This window comes from Elephas maximus, chromosome 12 (assembly GCF_024166365.1).
Source record: "Elephas maximus indicus isolate mEleMax1 chromosome 12, mEleMax1 primary haplotype, whole genome shotgun sequence".
NCBI classification, from domain to species: Eukaryota; Metazoa; Chordata; class Mammalia; order Proboscidea; family Elephantidae; genus Elephas; species Elephas maximus.
This window is the reverse complement of record NC_064830.1, coordinates 45,858,784-45,875,752: the sequence shown is the minus strand read 5'-3', so window position 1 is coordinate 45,875,752 and position 16,969 is coordinate 45,858,784. Positions and strand designations below refer to the sequence as shown.

Sequence of the window (16,969 nt, the reverse complement as noted above, 5' to 3'; positions counted from 1 at the left end):
ATTACTTCCTGGTCACGCTGTGGCAGCAGTTGCCGCTTCTGCTTTTGGTGACTACGCGTCCCGTGTAGCTCTGCGGCAGCGGAAGCGGAAGCGAGTGCGGAGGTACCAGCTGGTCTCCGTAGGGGGGTAGGGGGCTCCATGAATGGAAGCGGCGGCGGGAGCGGCCTGAGCTGGGCGCCGGGGCCAGGGCCGGGGGCTGCCCAGGTCCCGCGTCGCTGCATGAGGACGGCCCGCGGGCCCTGAGAGGGAGGGACGGAGGGTGGGCCGAGCTGGGAGGGGCGGGGCCGCAGGCCGCAGGCCGGAGGCGCGTCGGGCTGGAGCCGGTCACCATGCCCCGAAGGAAGCAAAGCCACCCGCAGCCCGTGAAATGTGAGGGGGTCAAAGGTCAGGGGTCAGGGATCGCGAGGGGGGAGGAGCGGGGGTGGGGTCAGTGGGGTGGGTTCAGGTGGGGGTGGAGGAGGACTCCTGAGGGATGGGGTGGGCACTCTGGACTCCTAGCTTCTTAGCGAGGTACTAAGGGGACCAGGAGGGTCAGCGAGTATGGGAAGTGCGGTCCACGAGGGCCGGTTCCCGGTGGTGCGGTTGATGGGCACGGCTCCTGAGGGAGAATCCACAAGCCCCCTCCCCTCTTCAGTGGATACTGAAGACTCCTTCGAGGAAGGACCTGGCGCCCTGGTGTTGGAGAGTGATTTGCTACTAGGCCAGGATCTGGAGTTTGAGGAGGAAGAGGAAGAGGAAGAGGAGGAAGATGACGGCAACAGCGATCAACTCATGGGCTTTGACAGAGACTCTGAAGGTGGGTTTGGGGGACTTGGTTAAGGATTGGTGGTCCCCGGGACCCCAGCCCTTCAGGAGGCAGGTTTAGTGCCAGTGTACGAAACACCATTTCCTGCCACAACCTAGGGCTGGTTTAGTTTAGATTAGAGCTACGTTTCTTCATTTGGCGAATGTTCTAATTAGCTCTATCACTTTGTTGAGGTTCTCTGGTCTTCTACACTCTAGCTTAGTTAAGTTCTGGGGCCTGACCCAAAGGTGGGTTGAATAGGACTGGGTAAATCACATGGAGCAACTGGTTAGAAGTAAATGCCCTTTTAATAACCTTGCCCCGCTTCTTAGCCTATTCCTGTGTGTCTGCTCTCCGAGGTTCAGGAAAGCAGTTTCTCTGCTAGTATGTATGTTTAATCTAGGCTCCTTTCACCTGCAGCATAAACTTTTTGTATTGAGGTTTTCGTCTCTGTAAGTCAACTCTCCTATATTCAATTCTTTCCTCTGATCTTAGGATCACTGCATTCTAATTTGCTTTACTACCTACCCACTTGGAAACCCTAGTGGGGTAGTGGTTAAGAGCTACCGCTGCTAACCATAAAGGTCAGCAGTTTGAATCCACCAGGCACACCTTGGAAACCCTATGGGACAGTTCTACTCTGTCATACAGTGTCACTATGAGTCGGAACCAACTCAGTGGCATTGGGTTTTTTCAGGTTTATACCTACTCACCCAGGAAGGATGCTTTTGAACATCATTGAGGGAATTCTTGTCAATAAGAATCCATCCTTTAAGCTTAGAAGTGGTATTACATCCCCCACTCTTTTTTTTTTCAACCTCCCTCCAACTTCTGCCTTACACTTGAGATTCAGTGTTTGATTTTGTAATTAGCTCCATACTAAAAGGGGCTTTGCTAGAGCTTAGAAAAAGGTCTCCGGTCTCTGCCTTTTGCGTTTTTACTTCTTATCTCAAGAATCAATCACATCATTGATTCATTTCAGTCTATTGTCCACTTCGAGCCAAGCCCTAAACCCTTTTTCCATTCAGTAAAACTAGGTACAGCTCAACCTTACAGCTGTTAGATCAGGTCAAACTCAGAAGACAATAATTCATGTTTCCTATAATTGCTGCAGGTGAGACCTGTATCTCTAAGAGGAAACTTAAGGGGTCATTGAAGCTAAAAGAAGGGTGGCGACAGGCAAGTGGGATAGACCACAGGTGACAAGTGGAGAACTGGAGCCTGGTCTTACCCCGTGGTGATGTCTCTTCTCATCTCTGTCTCACCAGGAGACTCTCTGGGGGCCAGGCCTGGGCTTCCCTACGGGCTGAGTGACGACGAGTCTGGGGGCGGCCGGGCACTAAGTGCCGAGAGTGAAGTTGAGGAGCCAGCCAGGGGTCCAGGGGAGGCCAGGGGTGAGAGGCCAGGCCCAGCCTGCCAGCTGTGTGGGGGGCCGACAGGTGAGGGGCCGTGTTGTGGGGCAGGAGGACCGGGTGGGGGGCCCCCGCTGCCCCCACGGCTACTGTACTCATGCCGCCTCTGCGCCTTCGTGTCCCACTACTCGAGCCACCTGAAGCGGCATATGCAGACACACAGTGGGGAGAAGCCGTTCCGCTGTGGCCGCTGCCCCTACGCCTCAGCCCAGCTCGTCAACCTGACGCGGCATACTCGCACCCACACTGGCGAGAAGCCCTACCGCTGTCCCCACTGCCCCTTTGCCTGCAGCAGCCTGGGCAACCTGAGGCGGCATCAGCGCACCCATGCAGGGCCCCCCACTCCTCCCTGCCCGACCTGTGGCTTCCGCTGCTGTGCCCCACGACCAGCCCGGCCTCCCAGTCCCACAGAGCAGGAGGGGGCAGTGCCCCAGCGACCTGAAGGTAAAAAGCCAACGGCCAAAGAACCTGGGGCAGGGGTGGGTGGCCCTAGGGATACTTGGATTCATAGCCCAGGTTTCACTGCTCCCACAGATGCTCTGCTCCTTCCAGATTTGAGCCTCCATGTGCCACCAGGTGGTGCCAGTTTCCTGCCAGACTGTGGGCAGCTGAGGGGAGAAGGGGAGGGCCTGTGTGGGACTGGATCAGAACCACTGCCAGAGCTGCTGTTCCCTTGGACCTGCCGGGGCTGTGGACAAGAGCTGGAGGAGAGTGAGGGCAGTCGGCTGGGACCTGCCATGTGTGGGCGCTGTATGCGAGGAGAGGCTGGAGGGGGTGCCAGTGGGGGACCCCAGGGTCCCAATGACAAAGGCTTTGCCTGTAGCCTCTGCCCCTTTGCCACTCACTATCCCAACCACCTGGCCCGGCACATGAAGACACACAGCGGTGAGAAGCCTTTCCGTTGTGCCCGCTGCCCCTATGCCTCTGCTCACTTGGATAACCTGAAACGGCATCAGCGCGTCCACACAGGAGAGAAGCCCTACAAGTGCCCCCTCTGCCCCTATGCCTGTGGCAACCTGGCCAACCTCAAGCGTCATGGTCGCATCCACTCGGGTGACAAACCTTTTCGGTGTAGCCTTTGCAACTACAGCTGCAATCAGAGCATGAACCTCAAACGCCACATGCTGCGGCACACAGGCGAGAAGCCCTTCCGCTGTGCCACCTGCGCCTACACCACAGGCCACTGGGACAACTACAAGCGCCACCAGAAGGTGCATGACCATGGTGCAGCAGGAGGGCCGGGCCTCTCTGCCTCTGAGAGCTGGGTCCCACCTCATAGCCCACCCCCAGTTTTGAGCTCTCGGGGTCCAACAGCCCTGGGCGCTGCTGGTAGCCGGACTCTTCACACAGACTCACCCTGAGCTAGGTTCTTGTCCAGGGCCCTAAGGGTTAGCCGTGACCCTCCTGTATGTTTTATACAGACTGATCAGAAGCTGCCACCTCCTTCCTCCCCCGCTGGCCAGGGGCTCCACACAGACTAACCTAAGCACTATATGGACCAGCCCAAACCCGATGGGCGGGGGGCCCATGTGGACCAGGGGCTTTGCCTTGACTGGTGCACTTCAAGAGCTCAGTGAAAAGGGCCCTGTATTTACCTCCACTGCTTCCAGGAGCTGTGGAGGGACTGGCTGGGGGACTGACCAGGCTCCCATCTGTTTATTTAACTTATTTCAGTGCTTTATAATAAAGGAAACACTAACAAAGCCATGTGTATGCTGAGTTAGCACTGGCAAGCACAGCAGTCCCTGCTGTGATGGTGGGGGGAGCAGGGGCAGTGAGAGGGAACCAGAGATAGGCAGCAATCAGGCTGAGTTTAATGATTGGGAGCTGGGCCAGACCATACATAGACCTCTGCCCATCCCCTCGGCCCATCGCCCCGAGAAGCCAGAAGCAGCCAGGGAGAGCTGTGGTTCCCGAGGCAGGAGGCCATGGTCCCTTGGATAGTGTGCAAAATACTAAACGCTAATTTGGCATCGAGGGCCAGCTTGGAAAAGAGAAAGGGGGCAGTCCTTTGTACAGCCAGCCCAGGGGGAAGAGAAGGCAGGTTAGGCAGCCTCTGGCCGAGGGGAGAAACGGAAAGGTAGGAAGGAAAAGACCCCCAGCTTGGGGGTACACAGGCACAGGGCAAGTTTCTGTATATTCCTCTGGGGTAGAGGGTAGACTCCCAAGCTGTGGAGATTACAGATCCTCATCTCCAATGCCCTCGAAGGCGAAATTGCCGTGAACATCACCGGCACTGGCATCTGTGCTGGGACTGCCAATCCCCCGCAAGCTCACAGCACTCAGTTTGCTCTGTAACAAAGGCAGGTAGGGGTCAGAGAGCTTGAGCCTCCTGGAGGTCCCCATCAAACACCAACCTCACCAACATTTGTAGGAAACTCACTGAGAGTTTGGCCATGGACTCCCGGGTGGCATCAGGTGACTCCTGGGGAAGAAGAGAGAGAGATGTCAGAGACCTTACTGGGGGAGGTAGAAACAAGGCTGGGAACCTGGGTACTGACCAGTGAGTAATACTTACAAGCAGCGGTGGGGATTTCACTGCTTGCTGACTGTCTGAGTGCCTCAGGGTACCCCCGACCCGCCGGCGGAGCATCTGGGATGGAGACAGGAGGTGCTGATGAGGATGGGATCACTCCCTTTAGAATCCCAACCCTTTCCCTTCCTCTCCAGAGAAGCCTCATACCCAGGACAGTAAGGGAGAGCACAACCACTCAGCTGCTTAGTCTACACACTTGCTTCTTACCTTCCTGATACTGCCACCAGACTTCTTCACCATCAGTTCATCTACCATGGACTGCAAGCAGATGCTCATCATGATAGCCTGGGGCAAGAAAACAGCTCAGCCTAAACAGTGGTCATCCTAACCCAGTACCCCAAAGACAAGGGCTCCCATCACATGGAGTCCTGAAAGCCCTTGACTTGGGTATCCAAGGCAGACAGTGCAGTGTGCTCCAGAGGAGGCCTGAGGGTAGGCTCACACCTGGGGACTGGTGATGGTGACCCACTGTAGTCGATCCTTGCTCATGAGGTATTCGAAAGCCAGTTCCAGGCGCACCTCACCCCGGCCCCGGCCTGGGCTGCTGGTGCCTCCACTGGGCAGTGGCACCTGGGAGTTAGGGGAATTAGGTTGAGTTCTTTCTGACCTACCTGTCTCCCTTCCTGACCCTTGCAGCCCATTCCTGAAGCTCCAGGTCAGTCAGGCCCCTCCCTACAGGCTCTCCCCCTCTGCCCCAACTCACAGAGGAGGTAACCCGCCAACACCGCATGCGGGTGACCCGGAAGGAACCTTCGCGGAGTTGCTGGCCAGGCAGGCGGAGCTGGAGGCTGAGCTCACTGTTGCCTGCGCTCACCACCACGGGACAGTCCTTTTCTGGAAAGTCGGCCACACAGGCATCGAAGCGTAGGTAGCCATAGTGCCGCAATGTCTGGGCCAGCCGTAGAAACTGAAATGCAGCCACCCCATGGGGCAGGTCAGGGAGGGGGAGTGGGGTAGCTTAGAGAAAGCAGTCCCTTGGATGGAGACAGGAAAGTAGCTAAGCTGGGCTCACCTCCTTCTTGGAGACCTTCTCTTGCAGAGACTTGAGCTGCCGGTGCTGCTCCTTGGTGACCAGGATCCACCCACGCTCAATATCTGATACTGTCTACAGTGGACACAAGGAATGGAGGAGTGGGGACTCCCAGTCAGAGATCTGAGAAAAGCATGTAAAGTCACCTCCGTCCAGCCTCTTTGCAGTGAGTCCTTGATCTTACCAGCTTATATAGCAGGACAGTAGGGGCTGTGTCAGGTGCCCTGATAGTATCCTAGGAACTTCCCCATGAACTGGGAGCAAAGACATGAAGGGAGTTTTCTTGGAGAGTGGGACACCACAGTCATTTTCAGGGGAGGGATTCTAAGGCAGCTACAAGCTCACCTGAGCGTAAAGCAGGTTGAGGCCCACCCGGTTCTCCATGACATCGTCATCATAGGCAGAGTCCCAATAACTGTGAGGTCAAGGGGTGGAAAGGGGTAATGGGGCTAAACTGGGGTGAGGAAAGAGGAATAATGGAAAATAGGAACAAAACAGAACAGGAGCAATCTGGAACTATAAGGTGGTACAGTGGGAGGAAGCTTAGGAGGCCTTTTAGAAACACCCAGTTCTACCCACTTGTCCAGATTATTCTGTCTCAATATGTGGTCCAATAATTCAACCCAGCACCCTCTCCCTGCTCCAAGCACAGCCCTGACCTTTTCCTTAGCACGATCTTATACTCTTGACTCCGTAGACTGGTAACAGACACATAAGGGAGCTCAAACTCTTGCAACTTCCGTACAACTATGCGTGAAAAAAAAAATGAAAAGAAAAATGTCTTGAGACTCAGGGGAAGGGAAATCAGGAGAAAAGTTCTAAGGAAATGGCACATTCTGGTCTCCAAGTTAACGGGGAGATGAACTCACTACCGGAAACAGAGAACCAGTAAAGTCCGGAGAAACTCACAAGAAAAGACTCCATCCTCTTTTTCTCGAACTAGAAAGAGACTAAAGTATCCAATCAAGTCGTCTGGAAGATCCAGCTTTGCAGCCACAGCCTGTGGACAGAGATAGGAAGTACAGCTTACACAGGCTGATTCCAATCACCCCCAAGCCTGGGGCCCTGCAGGGGAAGCGGAAGGAGCAGTACAGACTAAGGACCTCACCTCCAAGACATCCTCGGTTTGATCTGAAGTTAGCACATTGACCAGAACTTTCTGCCCGTTGCTGAGCAGCACTTCCAAGGAGACCTCTTCTGTGGGGACCTGCTGTGTCTCCTGTTGTGAGCAGATGTGAGGATGGAAGGCACCGCTCTGTTAGCTGGCCTAGGGGCCAGCTCTTACCCATCCTCAATTCTCTTATTTCTAAGTCCCTCTGGTGTCTTCGTTTTAACTGCTTAAATACAGGCTGGGTTTCCTTAATTTCATCCTTGTCATATGTCAGTGACAAAGCACTCTTGACGGGAAGAAAGTGTCCCACTGGTACCTCCTGAGCTCCTAGAAAAAGTCTCTAAGACCCATGGAATAGCAGGAAATGAAGACCAAAGGAACTGAATTTAAAACAGGTACAGCAGAAGCCTCATTCCATTAAAAAAGGTAACTCCTTTGTAGCTACCTTATTAAAATGTCATGGCCCTCCAGCAAGGTCCTTCTCTTATATCTTGGTCTTACCCAAGCCTTACCTGTTGTGCTCGGCGCAGGAAACTATTGAAGGTTTCACTGCTCCCAAGCAGTGGGTCTTGCCGAACTGTGGGGACAAGGGAATGATGTTCCGGTAACTTAGGACTCCCTCTTGGCTCCCCCCAGTCCTCTTCTTGGTAGGTGCCCCCCGACCCCATTTCCTGGGCTGATGGTGACCTGCCACATCCCCCAGCTGGCCTCACCTCACTCACTGTTTGCATAAATTCTTCACCTGCCCCACCCTTGGCTGCCATCTAGTTGGGTCCAGTCTATAGAACTAGGGAAATAACAACGATGTTAATCTAAAGCACATCAGATACAGATTAAGTCTTCCCCACCAATCTAAAGTGCTTTAAGAATGTTTAGTGTTATACTAACATTCTCACAGATGTTGGTGCCCAAAGTGCACGCTATTCACTTATGCTAATTAAATCACAGATCAAACAGAAGGCTCCCCAGATGGAGAAGTGAATTTGGACCTTCTACCTACAGAACGAGGTGTTTTTAGTGTCTTCCCATAGTGCTCAACATAGCCTAAAATTCCCTTCAACCACTCACCAGCTTGCATGTACTTCTCTAACTGCTCCCTCCTCTGTTCTACCTCAGCAGGGGTCAGAGAGAAAAGCTTCTTTGGGGGGAATGCAGGAAGCACATTGGCCCCATATTCCTTCCGGAGCTATTTAGAGAAAGAGACATAACCCTTCACGTAAACATAGAAAAGGAAAAGAGGAAATTCAGACCCATCATGTTCTCTTGGGCTCCCTTTTCCTTCCCCCAGTCTCTGCTCCATCTACTCTGATCATCTGGGAAACAATTCCTTTGGCAGAGGTACCATTTTCTCTGTTCGAGACATAAATTCTTTCCTATCTTACTGTGAACAAGTCAGACCCTCCACAGAGTAGGGAGGGTTTGTATGAGGCCAGGGCCTAGAGAGCTTCTTGATTATCTAGCAAGATTCTGCTCATTGAACCCTGACAGGAAGCAAAGGGCTTTATAAAGAAAATTTAAGTGCACAAATAGTAGCTAAGTATGTTCACAAAGTATCTTAGAACTTAAAGAGACTTTGGAGATAAATTAATCCATTTTTCAGCTGTAGAAACTGAGCCCCCCCCCCCCCCCCCAAAAAAACAGGTAACTTGTTCAGGGTTGCACAACTAATTATCAGTAAACCAGGATTCTGTACTGAGTTACAGAGTTCACCATCTGGTGAAGAAGGCAGAGAAACACGGTATTACAGATACATGGCAATAACTGGAACAACCACACACACTGAGATGGGTCAAAGAACACACAAGGAAATTAATGAGTGAGCAGGGAAAAGAATTCAAGTTGCCGCTCAGATGACAGAAGGACTGTGCTTTGGCCGTCAGGAGGGGGTCGGTTTTTCCGTGCACAGGCAAAGGCTGAAAAGCGGGCTGGAAACAGAAAAGCAGGAAGGAGGATGTGAGTATGGGGAGGAGGAACAATTAGCACAGGGGCGTTAAGTTTCTTAGGGAGGTTCAAGGAAATGTCAGAAGATAAGATAAAAGCACCGGATCCTCCGCTGTGGCAGTGATCAAAGGAAACAAAAGCCTAAGGGAAAGCGAAGAGAAGAAAAAACCGAGACACTGATGCCGGAGTGTAGGAAAGGGCTTGAAGCTGCCTCAAGGCTGGAGCGCTAGTCCCACCTGCTCGTGCAGCCCCAGGAGCTGGCTGTAGCGCACCCGACAATGCAGGACTCCATTCACGTGAATATTATAGGCCTGCGGACACAAAAGCAGGCAAGCATTTTAGGGTCCCGGTGTAGGCTACCCCTTTGAGAGCCCCGGCCGGAAGCTGCCTGGCACAACTCTGAGTAAGGCGCCGAAATCTTCCATGGTTTAGTTAGCCTGTCTTCCCTCCGGCCAAGTCCCAAAACAGGAGGGCGGGTCCGGGGGAAACTCGGGCGCTCCTGCCGCAGACTCCCTCCCCAGGAGGTCAGTGACGCCCTCCAGAGCAGCCGCGGCCCATTCAGGGGAGGCCAAACAAAGGAGCTACAGGAGCCGGGGCGATCTCTGGACGAATCCGAGACGAGAGATAAGCTCCCTAAGAGGCCGTCAGGAGTCGGTAACCCGGGCCCAGGCCCGAAGGCTGGCGGCCAGGCCTCTGAGGCCGCTCCCGGAGGGCTCCGGCCCGTTATCCCCGCCCCTGCCCGGCTCGGCGCCGGCCGCTCCTCACCACGTAGGCGGAGCCGCCGCTGTCCCCGCTGCGGGACTCGGTTTCAGGAATGGAAAAGTGCATGTTCCGGGCGGCAGGGCCCGCCGGGTTCCAGACTAAGGGCCGCAGAGGATTTGCACGCTCGCCTTCGCTGCTCAGCGCGTACCCACGACCTCACTCGCCATTTTGGGGGGCCTGAAATAGGAGGTGGGACGTCCGCTCTGGGGCGCAGCCTCCCGGGCATGCTGGGAAGTGTAGTGTAAAGGGTAAGGAAACCATCTTAACTGGGAGCCCAAACTTGAGATGGCCCTCATCACGACCCGTAGCCCTGAGCGGAGCCCCAGTGCACGTCGGAGATTGTAGTCCGCTTGGGGCTGCGCACCGAAAGTGTCGGTGGCTCAGCCTCCTACCCAGGTGGCGCTGTAATCCCAGCGACAGCGGAGCCAGGCACCGCGGAGGCCCAGTGACTGCAAGGGGCGGAGCCAAGGACTAAGGGTGATGGCTGCCGTGGCTGTGGCTGTTCGCGAGGGTGAGTGGAAGGCTCTGGCGCACAAACATACGCGAGCGGACTGGCTCGGGACAGCTAGTGTCAGGCGTCTCTGGGCCGGGTCGGCCGGTTCCGGCGCCAAGCCGGATTCTGATCCCCACAGCCTCGGGCGCAGCCCCGCGCTGTTGTACCGGCTGGTTCCTGGGAGAAGGGTGGGCGACCCCACCTTTCTTCGGCCCCCGCCTTTCCTTTGATCCTGCCGCGCAGCGCGTCCCCAAGCGAATCACTGACTAGCTCCCCGCCTGGCCGCAGAGCCGTGCCCATGCCGACCCAGCTGGCTGCGCCAAGCCCTCCCAAATCCTCCCGGAGCCCCTCCTGCTCACTTTGCGCCCTGTTTTCTGATGCAGACTCGGGATCTGCGATGAAGGCGGAGCTTGCTTCTCGGCCTGGGGTAAGTGAGGGTACCCTCCTGAGCCACCTGTCAAGGTCTTCCTTGCTACTCAGTAGGTTCTGGTAACTTCATTCCGCCCCCACCTCCATCCCCGTTCAGTATATATTTCGGTAAAATGAGATGTTACTGAGTTCGTTCAGCCCTCACAGTGTGACTCTGGAGGAGAAACTTCGATCCCTGTGGCATGTAAGCTTGTAACAGGGAGCGGGTGGGAATTAGAGAGGATTAAGGATTTATCCTTGTGGTAATCTTGTAAGTATCCGATAGTGTTTATTCACCTTTGGGATTGTTGGGGAAGAGCAGTATTCTATGTCTGTCTCAGGCAGGGGGGAGGGAGATGACCCAAGAAGAGAAGCTGCAGCTTCGGAAGGAAAAGAAACAACAGAAGAAGAAACGGAAGGAGGAAAAGGGGACAGAACCCGAAACTGGCTGGACTGTATCTGCAGCCCGGTGTCAAGGTGCTGGGCTAAATTTAACAGGGCTGGGGTGTGGAGCTGGTAGAGGAGTGTGGTGGGAGAGAGGAGAGAGAGACAGGTAAAAGTTGGATTGAGCATGTGAAGGGAGAAGAGATTTACATAAACAGGGAGTGAGGCTTTGACTGGGGCATGGATGTTGTCTGCTTAGGGCTTGGGCAACTCTTCTTTCTATGTTTAGTAAGCCCAACCAGAGAACTGCCAGGGCCCACCAAACAGTTAGGCACTCCTGGGGAGAAAGTTCCACCTGGTCGGAGTAAAGCTGAACTTCGGGCTGAGCGGAGGGCCAAGCAGGAGGCAGAGCGAGCTCTGAAACAGGCAAGGAAAGGTGAACCAGGAGGACCACCTCCTCAGGCCTGTCCCAGCACGCCTGGAGAAACCCCCTCAGGTATCTTGATTTCAAGACGTCTGTTACTCCTAATTCTTGTGCTAGCTCAGTCTTCCCCAGAGTAAAACAGCTCTCCCCTCCCTAAGACCCAGAGCTCAAAATCCCATCCCACCACCCCCCTGACCCACCACAATCCTACACCTATTCCTTCTTTTACCCTATTTTTTCTCTGCTTTTTTAGTCCTATTTTGCTAGATGCTCCATATCCCCTAAGAGCGGACTACCCAATATCACCTACAGTTTTGTGAGAACATGATCATTATCTTTCAGGAGCGAAGCGACTCCCTGAACACACTCAGGTCGATGACCCCACACCTCTGAGAAGGCTTGTTAAGAAACCGGAGCGACAAGAGGTAGAAAGTGGGTTTGGTATGTGGCCAGAAAGAGCCTAGGGAGATGCAATAGAGGGAAGAAAGGCGTTCAGGGTGAAGTAAAACTCTCGAGAAGGATGGGTATTTGGGTCAAAGTAGTCTCGCAGTTCATTTCCTTTCCAGCTTTATCCCATGGTTTTAAATTCTGGATCATTGGTCCTATTTCCTTGTCTTGTCAAGGTTCCTACACGGAAGGATTATGGATCCAAAGTCAGTCTCTTCTCCCACCTTCCCCAGTACAGCCGACAAAACTCTCTGACCCAGTATATGAGGTAGGATCTTAGGAAATTGTAATAATTTTTATGTCTGAGGAGTTTTAGTAATTCAGTGTTGAAAGTGACTAGAAATTTGAGTTTGGATCTGTGGGGAGAAGTACGGACTCAAGGCAAAACTCCAGAAAAAATGGGGAAGTCTGTGCTAGTGAAGAAAGTTCCTTTTCATCAGGGGCAGGTGGGCAGTAGGTGCTCAAGCTCCCTTGCAAAGTGTGTGACACCGCCATCCCATCAGCATCCCATCCTCTGTGATCCACCCAGCCATCGTGCAACTCGGCCTGCGGTACTCCCAGGGCCTGGTCAGTGGCTCCAATGCCCGGTGTATTGCCCTGCTCCGTGCCTTGCAGCAGGTATGCCCCATCCTGTTTCCTCTTATGATCCAGCCCCACCTTCCCCAACACTACCACAGCTTCTCTTACCCAAGGTAATCTCTGGGGGAAAGAAGGAATGACTCTACCCTTAGAATATTTTCCTCCATGAGGTTTATTCCCAGCCCCCTTCCAGAGACCTTTATTTGGGGCATTTTGTTGATCAACTTGTGTGTTCGCTAGGTGATTCAGGATTATATGACACCTCCCAATGAAGAACTCTCGAGGGATCTAGTGAATAAACTAAAACCCTACATCAGGTAAGGACAACCACTGCAAGTCCACTCCCGCTTCACCCAATCATTGTCTTGTACCTTTTCTCTTATTCTTTTAATTCCATTTTCATTTTTTTGTCCTGTTTTCTTTCTAAAGAAATTTTTTTAAGTGTGAAAGCTTTGTAAGTTGTAAAGAGTTGCACAAACATAGGGTATTGTTGTTGTAGCTTCCTCACGCAGTGCCGTCCCCTGTCAGCGAGCATGTACAACGCCATCAAGTTCCTTAACAAGGAGATCACGGGTGTGAGCAGTTCCAAGCGGGAAGAGGAGGTGATGAGTATGAGGAATGAGAAAGGCATGCAGCTGGGGGTAGACTTAAGAAACGTGTTTAGGATAATTGCCCTGGGAAGGACAATGAAAGCCATTCTGCCCCAGTCAAGGGTTAAGGAAGTGGCTGGGCAGTCTGGCTTGTGCCACCTTTGAGCCCATCATTATACACATGTTCAAGTATCTGGCGTGATAATCAGGAAGATATGTGTTCATTTCTAGGCCAAGTCAGAACTTCAAGTAGCTATTGATTGGTATGTGCAAGAGAAGATTGTCCTTGCAGCTCAGGCAATTTCACGCTTTGCTTACAAGAAGATCAGTAATGGAGATGTGATCCTGGTGTATGGATGGTATGGTCCAGAGCAGGGTACTGGAAAGGGACCCTATGACTGGGACAATTGGGGGGTGGAATGACCTGAAAGAAGGGACTACCCACTCGCCCTTTGGGAATGGGCGGGGCATTAGTTAGTGGCATTTATAGCTGAATCCTCCTCTCCATTTCAGCTCATCTCTGGTGTCACGAATTCTTCAGGAAGCTTGGGCTGAGGGCCGGCGGTTTCGGGTGGTAGTGGTGGACAGCCGGCCGCGGCTGGAGGGAAGGCATACGCTGCATTTTCTGGTCCGTGCTGGGGTCCCTGCCTCCTATCTGCTGATTCCTGCAGCTTCCTATGTCCTCCCAGAGGTGAGGGCAGGGGAAACGGACTCCAAAGTTGAAAGTAAAAGGGTATAGTAGTATAGACGTAATCTCACCTTCCGAAGGTTATACTTATCTAGAAATATTAGAATTATATAGACCTCGTTTATATTTAATAGGAAAACCATCTATGATATGCTTTAGCACAGCATAGCTATTGCAAGCACGTTACATCAAACTAGCAACCACCCAGAGGAAACAGGACAAAAGTAACTTCAGAGTTTAGGTTTCTTGTGGAATGTTTGATGGGTCAGTGGTCAGGTGTTTTCAAAGAAGAAGAGCCAGCATTAAGATATGTTGATATTGCTGGCCTGGGCAGAAGAGAGAAACCTTATTCTGCATTGTATACTACATATGAAATTTTTTCTTCCTCCTTCCCATTCTCTAAAACAAACAGGTTTCTAAGGTGTTATTGGGAGCTCATGCACTCCTGGCCAATGGGTCTGTGATGTCACGGGTAGGGACAGCACAGCTGGCCCTAGTGGCTCGAGCCCATAATGTGCCAGTGCTGGTCTGCTGTGAAACATACAAGTTCTGTGAGCGTGTGCAGACTGATGCCTTTGTCTCTAATGAGCTAGGTAAGGATGCCCTGGAGGGCAGGAAAGAAATTTCCAGCAGACCTGAGAAGATTGGAGAGGGAGAGGGGAGGTTAAAATGCAACTTGTTTTCTAAAAGGACGTGAATGGGTATACCTCCCATTGCAGATGACCCCGATGATCTGCTGTGTGAGAGGGGAGAACGTGTGGCCCTGGCTAACTGGCAGAACCACCCATCCCTACGGTTGTTGAATCTGGTCTATGATGTGACCCCCCCAGAGCTCGTGGATCTGGTGATCACAGAGCTGGGGATGATCCCTTGCAGTTCTGTACCTGTTGTTCTCCGAGTCAAGAGCAGTGACCAGTAAGGGTGGGGACGCAGGGTCAATAAATGACATACTCCCTAAACTCAGCAATTCTGCTGCCTTTGTATCTCTTTTAGTATCACAGCCACGTAAGTTAGGGGGCTAGGCTCCCCAACCCTTCTTATCACCTGCTACCAACCTCAAACCTTTATGGAGACTCTTTCAGGTGTCTCCAGCTTCATGCCAGTGCTTTGGAGCCAAAGCGAAGATCAGTTTGGAGACTAAAAACTATCCAAGTCATCAATCATTTATTGAGTATCTATGTGCCAGACACTGATATAAAGAGGAATATAAGGGCAAATATGAGTCCTATCCTAAGTGGTAGCTTAGCAACTGTTTATTGAGTACTTCTTGTGTGTCAGAAACTGTTTTAAGCCTTTTCTTATCCCTTTAGAATGATTAGTACAACTCTATGAAGTAAGATTTTATGGGTGAGAAATCTGAGGCACAGAGAAATTACTTGCCCAAGGTAACATGGCTAGCTAAACCAGGTTGTGATCTCAGGCAGTCTGGATTCACATTATGGTGTATGTCCTTAAAGAGTACTTACCATGGACTTATAGTGGAGAACAGATATGTAATGACATCTATAGTATTTTCTGTGGTACTATAGTATCTGTAGTATTTTGTTCTACTAGTAGTATAAACAAAATTCCTTGGAAGCAACCAAGGATTATGCCACTGGGTCTTGTAAGGTTGGAGAAGACTTCACAGGTAACATCTGACCTAGACCTTGAAGAATAAGAAGTTTCCCAGTTGGAAAAAAAAAAGGAATGGCAGCTCAGCAGAGGAAATAGCTTGAATAGGCAGAATAGGCCTTAAATTGAGTGGCCATTTTCAAAAGATCAAGTAGTGTGGTGAGGATAGAACTGAGGGCAATGTGAAGAGTGATAAAGCTGCAAAAATAGGTTAGGGCTACGTTGTGAGAGTTTAACCAATATGATTAGCCTAAAAATAAGAGTCATCCAATTTGGGTGTGTGTGTTACTGAAAAATTTCAAACAGCACAAAACTAGAGTGCACCTTACAAAGATTCCTTCCCCACCAGATACGATAACTATCAAGATTTGCTTTATCTTTTTATTTCCTCTTTCTTTGCTGAAGTTATTTTAAAGCAAATCTCAGACATGTCATTTCATCCCTACAAACTTCAGTATGTGTCTCCAAAAAATAGGGACATTTTATATGATAATATTATCACAATTAATAATACTTTGTTAGTATTGTCTAATCCATAATCAAATTCCTTTGATTATCTCAAAAATGGCTTTTAACAGTTGATTTGTTTGAATCAGGGTCCAGACAATTTCACATACATTTGATTATTATGTCTCTTAAATTTCTCATAATAAAAGGCAGTCCCCTTACCCTTTTTTTCCTTTAAAATTGACATTGCAGAAACCTAGTCAATTGTCATATAAAATGTCCCACATTCTGGATTTGAGTATTTGCTTGCATGTCATTGAACTCATTCCTCTAACCCCTGTGTTTCCATCCAACTTTGTGGATAAGAATACTCCATAAGTTGTGCTGTGTGCTTTATGTTGCCTCATGTCAGGCAGCAAACAATGGCTGGTTGGTCTATTTTCAATGATGAGTGGGCCTAGGCAGTGAAACCCTGATCAATCCGTTTTAAAGTTCCCAACAACCTTTCATTTAGTGATTTCATCCATTGGTGTTTGTTTCCTATGTTATTTCTTTAGGGGTTGCAAAATAGTGACTTTTTTCTAATTCTGTCATTCTTTTCACATTTACTAGTTGATATTTTTCTCTGTAGAACCTCCCCTCAGTTAGGGCTGTATAGGTAGTATTCTGAATTACAACTCATACTGGCAAGGCAGGATAAATGGTTAATTAGGAGTGAGTCCCTAGTCAGCCCCAGGGGTGTATAAGTGGTGTACTCCCAAGGAGTAGTTGTTGCTTTTTCATCTTTCTCTTTTTTAAGGATTATTATTAACTTAAACGGTTTTTAAATATTCAATGTATACCACTCAGTCATCAAAATTAAGCAAGGGATCAATAGTGTCAGCTCTGTTCTTTAGAAAGTCATCTGATAAAGATTAGAGGCAGAGAAACAGATCAGTTAAGAGATTATTGCCTATCAATCAAAATTACAAGTGCACCTGAACTTTGATCAAGCAATTCTGCTTTTAGGAATTTATCCTATGGATGTAGTTGCACATATTTAAAGTAACTTAGATGTGAAGTTACTTATAGCCATATTGTTTATAATATCAGAAGACTGGAAACCACCAGTCTTTTAATAAAAGACTGATTACAGTACACTACAAGGAGCCCTGTGATGCAGTGGTTAAGTGCTTGATTGCTAACCAAAAGGTCGGTGGTTCTCCACAGGAGAAAAGATGTGGTGATCTGTTCCTGTAAAGTTTACAGCCTAGGAAAACCCTATGGGACAGTTCTATTCTGCCCTATAGGGTCGCTATGAGTCAGATTTTACTTGAAGG

General features: G+C 50.8%; 3 protein-coding genes across 7 annotated transcripts; 2 read left to right on the top strand and 1 right to left on the bottom strand.

Moving 5' to 3' along the window:
- Positions 1 to 41: 41 nt before the first annotated feature.
- Positions 42 to 3,914, top strand: ZNF513 (zinc finger protein 513). 4 transcript variants are annotated; one of them, XM_049904072.1, is made up of 4 exons: positions 42 to 102; positions 635 to 796; positions 2,053 to 2,640; positions 2,731 to 3,914. In XM_049904072.1, exons 2-4 carry the CDS (start codon positions 772 to 774, stop codon positions 3,555 to 3,557), a joined length of 1,440 nt encoding a protein of 479 aa, XP_049760029.1. In that variant the 5' UTR covers positions 42 to 102; positions 635 to 771; the 3' UTR covers positions 3,558 to 3,914. The 4 variants fall into 4 exon arrangements, with proteins under 4 accessions (XP_049760029.1, XP_049760027.1, XP_049760026.1 ...); XM_049904070.1 differs by lacking the exon at positions 42 to 102 and adding an exon at positions 151 to 369; XM_049904069.1 differs by lacking the exon at positions 42 to 102 and adding an exon at positions 151 to 384.
- A 74-nt stretch (positions 3,915 to 3,988) lies between these two features.
- Positions 3,989 to 9,766, bottom strand: SNX17 (sorting nexin 17). Its single transcript, XM_049904073.1, has 15 exons — positions 9,580 to 9,766; positions 9,051 to 9,125; positions 7,942 to 8,059; positions 7,386 to 7,450; positions 6,871 to 6,981; positions 6,672 to 6,762; positions 6,422 to 6,509; positions 6,108 to 6,177; positions 5,745 to 5,837; positions 5,436 to 5,639; positions 5,177 to 5,302; positions 4,940 to 5,017; positions 4,715 to 4,789; positions 4,580 to 4,621; positions 3,989 to 4,488 (listed from the first exon to the last, which is right to left on the bottom strand). Exons 1-15 carry the CDS (start codon positions 9,640 to 9,642, stop codon positions 4,375 to 4,377), a joined length of 1,413 nt encoding a protein of 470 aa, XP_049760030.1. The 5' UTR covers positions 9,643 to 9,766; the 3' UTR covers positions 3,989 to 4,374.
- A 223-nt stretch (positions 9,767 to 9,989) lies between these two features.
- EIF2B4 (eukaryotic translation initiation factor 2B subunit delta) lies at positions 9,990 to 14,556 on the top strand. 2 transcript variants are annotated; one of them, XM_049903231.1, is made up of 13 exons: positions 9,990 to 10,087; positions 10,453 to 10,496; positions 10,819 to 10,954; positions 11,151 to 11,357; positions 11,628 to 11,710; positions 11,909 to 12,000; positions 12,236 to 12,350; positions 12,552 to 12,628; positions 12,811 to 12,913; positions 13,133 to 13,260; positions 13,415 to 13,592; positions 14,002 to 14,182; positions 14,309 to 14,556. In XM_049903231.1, the coding sequence occupies exons 1-13, from the start codon at positions 10,057 to 10,059 to the stop codon at positions 14,506 to 14,508; spliced, it is 1,575 nt and encodes a 524-aa protein (XP_049759188.1). In that variant the 5' UTR covers positions 9,990 to 10,056; the 3' UTR covers positions 14,509 to 14,556. The 2 variants fall into 2 exon arrangements, with proteins under 2 accessions (XP_049759188.1, XP_049759187.1); XM_049903230.1 differs by lacking the exon at positions 9,990 to 10,087 and having other exon boundaries at positions 10,112 to 10,496.
- The last annotated feature ends 2,413 nt before the right edge of the window (positions 14,557 to 16,969 follow it).

What these genes read in the sequence shown, in the direction of transcription:
- ZNF513 (XM_049904068.1), top strand. Translation starts at nt 541, where the DNA reads ATGGGAAGTGCGGTCCACGAGGGCCGGTTCCCGGTGGTGCGGTTGATG. An exon ending in CTTTGACAGAGACTCTGAAG is followed by an intron (nt 797 to 2,052) that starts GTGGGTTTGGGG and finishes CTGTCTCACCAG; the next exon opens with GAGACTCTCTGGGGGCCAGG. An exon ending in AGTGCCCCAGCGACCTGAAG is followed by an intron (nt 2,641 to 2,730) that starts GTAAAAAGCCAA and finishes CTGCTCCCACAG; the next exon opens with ATGCTCTGCTCCTTCCAGAT.
- SNX17 (XM_049904073.1), bottom strand. Translation starts at nt 9,642, where the DNA reads ATGCACTTTTCCATTCCTGAAACCGAGTCCCGCAGCGGGGACAGCGGC. An exon ending in TCCTGGGGCTGCACGAGCAG is followed by an intron (nt 8,060 to 9,050) that starts GTGGGACTAGCG and finishes TTCTCTAAATAG; the next exon opens with CTCCGGAAGGAATATGGGGC. An exon ending in AGAGAAGTACATGCAAGCTG is followed by an intron (nt 7,451 to 7,941) that starts GTGAGTGGTTGA and finishes TTGTCCCCACAG; the next exon opens with TTCGGCAAGACCCACTGCTT.
- EIF2B4 (XM_049903230.1), top strand. Translation starts at nt 10,368, where the DNA reads ATGCCGACCCAGCTGGCTGCGCCAAGCCCTCCCAAATCCTCCCGGAGC. An exon ending in CTTCCTATGTCCTCCCAGAG is followed by an intron (nt 13,593 to 14,001) that starts GTGAGGGCAGGG and finishes TAAAACAAACAG; the next exon opens with GTTTCTAAGGTGTTATTGGG. An exon ending in CTTTGTCTCTAATGAGCTAG is followed by an intron (nt 14,183 to 14,308) that starts GTAAGGATGCCC and finishes CTCCCATTGCAG; the next exon opens with ATGACCCCGATGATCTGCTG.